This window comes from Austrofundulus limnaeus, unplaced genomic scaffold (genome assembly GCF_001266775.1).
Source record: "Austrofundulus limnaeus strain Quisiro unplaced genomic scaffold, Austrofundulus_limnaeus-1.0 Scaffold931, whole genome shotgun sequence".
Lineage (NCBI taxonomy): Eukaryota > Metazoa > Chordata > Actinopteri > Cyprinodontiformes > Rivulidae > Austrofundulus > Austrofundulus limnaeus.
In genome coordinates, this window is record NW_013953333.1 from 82,683 (window position 1) to 89,242 (window position 6,560).

General features: G+C 36.7%; 1 protein-coding gene across 1 annotated transcript in view; it reads right to left on the minus strand.

Annotated features, from left to right (window-relative positions):
- The window catches only part of tnca (tenascin Ca), a gene marked incomplete at its 5' end in the record, with an annotated part of 132,241 nt that overhangs the window by 71,800 nt on the left and 53,881 nt on the right, over positions 1 to 6,560 (minus strand). Inside the window, 1 exon segment of the mRNA XM_014029633.1 lies at positions 502 to 1,059. Coding sequence (XP_013885087.1) covers positions 502 to 973 — 472 coding nt within the window.

The window sequence follows — 6,560 nt, forward strand, 5'->3', positions numbered from 1 at the left end:
GTATGGTATGGTATGGTATGGTATGGTATGGTATGGTATGGTATGGTATGGTATGGTATTATTTATTGCTAACAACCTGCACTGCTGAGGAAAACTTTTTTCAGGTCTGAGAGATTCTATGCTCATGATTTTGTTTGAATGATGCATTGATAATCATTTCATATTAACATCACAACAATCTAAATGGTAATTGAATCAAATCGTTCAGTGCCTAAACATTCCCACCTCTAAAATCTCATCATCTTGGCGTAACATTTCATCACAAGCCTCATTAACTGATGAGTTTAGAGGCTGCACTGTGCAGAGAATTTTACAGTCGTACATTAAAAACCATTAAAACACAAAGCACTCCAAACAGATGAAGGGAACAGATGTAAGTCATCACAAGAGATTCATGAGGTTGTTGTACGTGAAGCACTTCTCAGTATTACTCTGAAAAATAAAGGATTATGTTACTTTACTGGCTGCAGTGCAAAAATATGGCAAACAAATTCCACCTACCTGAAACTTGTGCACTGCAGCAGGCCCCTTCACTGCTGCACTGATCTCTCAAAGCTGAAACTTCTCCTTCAAGCATTTCTAGTCGGCTCATGAGCTCCTTCAGGCCGGGCAGATCTTCGGTACAACCACAAGCCTGTCGAGGGATGTTGATACGATGGGTGAAGACGATCTGGTTCTCCCCATCAAGCGTGTGTTCAGTGATGTGGTGGCCTGCTGCTACATCCTTGGGATGGAGTTTAGTGCTCTCTGGTGCATCCAGGTCCACAGAGCACAAGGAACTGGCAGGAACATTGATGTTATACACGTGGCTGAAAACAACAGGGTGTCCAGCGCTGGGGATGGTGAGATTATGTTCTTTGGGAGGCGACAGGGTCTCTCGTCGATGTCGCAGGATCTTTTGGACAATTCCAGCATTTGTTAAACTAATCAGGAGAATCAGAAAAAAGCTGTCCACAAGGCGATGTCTGCCCATACTAGATGATGTAAGATGTAGAAATGAGGAAATAAATATCTGTCTGAACCTCTGACTAAAGGCCAATCCAGATTTTGGTGAAGGATCTGAAAAGAGTGGCAGAAAATGTGAAATGAGAAACAATTTATCTTGAAAAGTAATTACAAATGAAGTTATTACCCCGTTGTTTATGGTGGCAAGCAACGTTTTGTTTGACTAGGCATGTACTTATTGGTCAGTCTGTTAGCAAAATATCTCGTGATCCAATGGGGACATTTTTAATGAATGAATATAGCGCTACAAATCATTAAATGGTAAATGGACTGTATATAGCGCTGTTCTATCCATCCAGGACACTCAAAGCTCTTCACACTACAATCTGTGTCCTCATTTATCCATTCACACAGCACTCTATTAGGTCTCTACAAAAGCTAACATGTACAATCATCTATGGCAGGGGTCTCCAACCAGTAGCTTGTGAGCTACCAGTAGCTCCTGAGCTCATTTAAAGTGGCTCTTCAGAGCTTCTGAAAAATATGAAGAAGCAAAATTTAATTTGCCACTGGCCAAACAAACTTTCATTTAATTCCAATCATTTAATTCCAATCAAACGGTTTAGGGATCAGTGTGGTCAATCGGCAGATGATGCGCGGTCACAAGGTTGTTCAGTGTTCGTTTTCGCACACACCTTTCATAGCCCCTTGAGACACACTGTGCTAAACTCCTGGGAAACCCCTCCCGCAGCAGTATATGTCACCACAGGGGGGTTCTTCCCGCAGAATGCGCAAAAAAAATCGGAGACCCATCATCCGGTATTATTTGCGCACAAATCTGTTGCAGTTAAACCCTAAGTTATTAGTGTGAAATACAATATAGTCAGATCAAATGCATTATTGTGGGAAGCTTTTCACAGAATCGTATAGTTTATGAGATATTTTGGGTTGGGTTATGAGATATTTTCCTAACATAACCTAACATGGTTTGCCAAATTTCCAAGCAAAAAATTAGTTTTACAATGAGTTTGTATGATTTTGTTTTTGTTAATCAAATATTGATTTACAGTGCCTTGGGAAAGTATTCGGCCCCCTTGAACTGTTCAACCTTTTGACACATTTCAGGCTTCAAAGAAAGATTTTTTTTTGTGAAGAAAGTAAAGGGGCTGAATAATTTTGCACGCTCAATTTTTCAGTTTTTTATTTGTTAAAAAAGTGTAAAATATCCAATAAATTTTGTTCCTCTTCATGATTGTGTCCCACTTGTTGTTGATTCTTCACAAAAAATAAGATACAAAATAAAAATGTTATATCTTTCGCAAGTCACTGTACATCCAATGATTGTTTTCAGAAAATTGCAATAAAGTCATTTGATTTGAAGAGATATTTTTCTAACAGACACACAACTCTATAGGCAAAAACATTGTTGCCCACCTGTTGGTGGTGGGCAGTATAAATCTCAGGATAAATCTTTTTTTGTTTTTTGACTGAACTGATTTTTACTAAGTGCCTTCCAAAAAATTGGTATGAATATCCATAAAATTAGGCTGAACCAAATATTTACAGGATTATAAATTTAAAACACATCAGAGGTTTACAGTTTTATAGAAATTCTTTCATGCCATCTTGTACTGCAATGGGAAAAAAAGCACTAGGATAAAAGAATCCACAGCTGTGCTGGCTTATCGATGTCGTTCACTGTTTCTGTGGATGAATAAAAAAAATCTCAGCTGTTTTGAATTTTTAGAACGCATTCATATTGTGAGGTTAAACATAAAAATCATAACTCATCCTCATGATCTGCTGTTCTTCCTCCCTCGCAAATGTTTCAGATGATTTAACCACCTGGACAATAAGAACAGTTTGAGCAGTGGGAGTCAAACAACAGTCTTCTTTCTCAGTGTGGGAAAGCCTCATCAGATTAGTTTGTGATGAGTTTCAGAAATATCTGTGTGAAGACAAAAGACTGAAAATCAGCAAACACCAGAGCAACAGTTTCTTTCAGTGTTGCTTTCTTTAGCTGATGAAACAGTTCATACTGTTCTGTGATTGATGAGATACATTTTTGTTGGTTTGTTAATGATACTCAGTTAAAATTTATCCATGAAACCTGACAATGAATGACTTACATTACAGGCCTGTCTTTGAGAAAATAAAGCCTGGATGACTTTCAGTTTTCTGCTTTAAACTCAGACAGAGGTAATCTTTGGAGCATCTTGGGAATAAACTTTCATTTCTCCTGGATGGTAATAATTTGGCCTCCAGTTCTAATGTTAAGAATTTTGGTGTTATTTTTGATCAAGACAGCCCCCACATTGAAAATATTACCAGGACTGCTTTCTTCCACCTGCTCAGTATCACTAAAATTAGATACATCTCGTCGCTGAAAGATGCAGAAAATTGATCCATGCATTTATCACACAAATAATAGACTACCATCATTCTTTGTCTTTATATTCAAAACATTCTTTTAAAAAACATCTATTGATTCAAAATGTTGAGTTCTTTTGAGCATCATAGGAGAGATCATATTTTTAAAGTTTTGGATCTCTCAAATTCAGAATAGAATTTAAAATCTTACTTTTAACATGCAAAACTCTCAACAAACATGCTCCATTTTATATTAAGTATATTATTCTGTATTTTATTTTTCTTTCTTTTTTGTTTATTTATGTATTTTTAATTCTTGGCAGTGTTAGTGCAAACTCTTTTGCTATTTTAGCCATTTACTCCATATACCAAGTCATTGAGTTCATTCAGGAGATTATTATTTTATGTTTTCAAAAAGAAAAACAATTGTATAGGTCTTCTGGACGGGTTCTTCTCTAATGAAACGTTTCGTCTCTCCTCCAAGAGACTTCTTCAGTCTGAGAGTTTCAGGCAAAATTCAGGCTTTTAAGCACTGCCTCCATGTGACTGACACTCACATCACATGGCTATCGTTGACACCTAATTAACACCTATTGTTAACAGGGGGTGGAGTGATACTGGCAATAGCAGCACTGTAGGAGGGGGACAACTGAAAACGGAGGCCTCCACCTCTGTTTAATGATGGACGGTCTTTCTTCACAAAAATGGCTTCTTTTACTCCTCTCTCAAACCAACGTTCCTCTCTATCAAGAATGAGAACATCCTCATCTCTGAAAGAGTGACCGCTGGCCTGTAAATGAGTGAAAACTGCAGAGTTCTGGCCATTAGATGTAGCTCGTCTGTGTTGGGACATTCTTTTGAACAGTGGCTGCTTTGTTTCCCCGATGTATTGCAGTCCTCCTGGCACTAACAGAGGAGTAAAAGAAGCCATTTTTGTGAAGAAAGACCGTCCATCATTAAACAGAGGTGGAGGCCTCCGTTTTCAGTTGTCCCCCTCCTACAGTGCTGCTATTGCCACTATCACTCCACCCCCTGTTAACAATAGGTGTTAATTAGGTGTCAACGATAGCCATGTGATGTATCAGTCACATGGAGGCAGTGCTTAAAAGCCTGAATTTTGCCTGAAACTCTCAGACTGAAGAAGTCTCTTGGAGGAGAGACGAAACGTTTCATTAGAGAAGAACCCGTCCAGAAGACCTATACAATTTTTTTTTTGATTTTTTACCTGGATTACTGAGATGCATCAGCACATTATTTTACTTTTTGTAACTTTTATATTTTTTAAAATATATTTATCTTTATGTACAAATATGCCTACTGTATATTCCTATACATCATTTTCTTCACATTTTCTTTTTTGTTGTTCTCTAGCTAAACATGATCCATTTTGTCTGTTTATGCAACTTTTTGCTTTTTCTGCTTTTACCAGTTGTTCTGATTTTAACTTTTACTGCCCTTTTGCAAATAGGCTAGTTTTTACATCTTCTGCTACTTCGAGCTAACATTTTTGTTTCTTTTGGCTTTATACTAGGATTTGCTATGTTTAGATTTTCACCAGTGATAGTGTTACACGTATGTTAGCTTTTAGCTTGTATTCCACTTCTTTTGGTCTTACCAGCATAATTTTAGCTTTTCAGCTAATTACAGTCAAAATGTATTTAATGCTGGCCAATTTTTAGATTCTGTTAAGCTGCTTATAACTTTTACCTACCACTTTGTTACTTTTAGCTTCTAGCAAGCGTTTAGTTACATTAAAACTTTAGTTAGGCATTTGCTACTTGTTGTTACTTTTACCTTTGGCTGTTGTTTAGCATTTAGCTACCTTTTTGTTATTTTTAGTTATTTTTTGCTACTCTGCTAGCTTTTTGATACTTTGACTTTTAGCTACCGGTATACTGTTTTCAATTTAACTTAAGCACTTTGCTTTCTTTGTCAAGCCTCTTTTTATTTTGAGAAATATTCTAAACTTTGCTGCTTTTAGCTAGTATTAGTCTAGTTTTGGTTAGCTTTTTGCTACTTTTCTTTGTTAATATTCTTCTTTTTTAGCTTTTAGTTAATTTAAAACCATCGTCCTGTTTGTTTGAGCTTTTTTAACTTAGTTTCAACTTCTTCAGCAAATAGGAAAAATAATCCAGCACTAAGCATTTACATGCCTTTTCATTGAAAAGGTAATTTGTCAAATGTCCTTTATGAATGATAGCATCTTGGCTGTGCACAGGAGTTCTGTCAACTCTTTTGATGTTGGATTCTTGTGTTTGCAAACCAGTGAATAATGACTTCCAGAAGGAGTAGCTGCTCCTATAGAAGGAGACGTGGTGCACTTGGCTTTGTTCTCACAAGAGCTTCTGAAAACTATTAAGAGCTGTACTCGGCTCGAATCATCAGATAACTAAAAATGTAGAGACATTCTAAAGGTTCAGCTCAGTGTTTGTTGATTGTCTGTGTAACCATGACCACACTTTACTCTTACACCTTTTTTCCCTGCCCCCCATAAATTTATGAGAATATTTTATACCACAGAGATGTAGAAAATCATGTCCCAGCTTTTTTCATACTTTTAGCTTTTACTATACCCATCTTAGTAAAAACACAAGGAAGCATGTGTTGATGTATCCTGCAGTAAATTAATAAGACGGGACTTTTGCCATGATAGCAAAGTCTGTTATTCAGCTCACCATCATAAAAAAAAATTAGCTAATTTAATCCTCACAGCTGAAAAAATCCAGATGAAAGTAGGCATGTCCTAAGAATTATAAAAAGTAACTTTGTGTACTGGAATTCAACTGCATTCTGAGTATTAAAATAATACAATCAGCAGAATTCCCTCTGATTATAACCCAGCAGTATAGGCAATCATATACATATATTAGGGCTGCAACGATACAGGAAATTCACGGTTCGGTTCGGTTCGATACTTTAGTCTCACGGTTCGATATTTTTTCAATACAAAAAAGAGAAATGTCCATGCCCCTTTTAACTTGTAATTTATTTAAATTAATTAYGAACATTTGTTTAACCTCAAAAGAACAGTTTTTAAATTAAATGTTGCTTAAACAGCAAGTTTCTCAGTGGACCTGAGCTCAAAAATGCCGCCTAGGTGGAGTAGTCGAACACAGATCCGCTGATCCTTCAACACAGAGCATCTTCAGAAGACAAGTTGATAGAATAAATTTTAAAAATCTGTATTGTTCCATACAGCACTGTTCGATACGGTTCAACACGGGTACATGTATTGTTGCACCCCT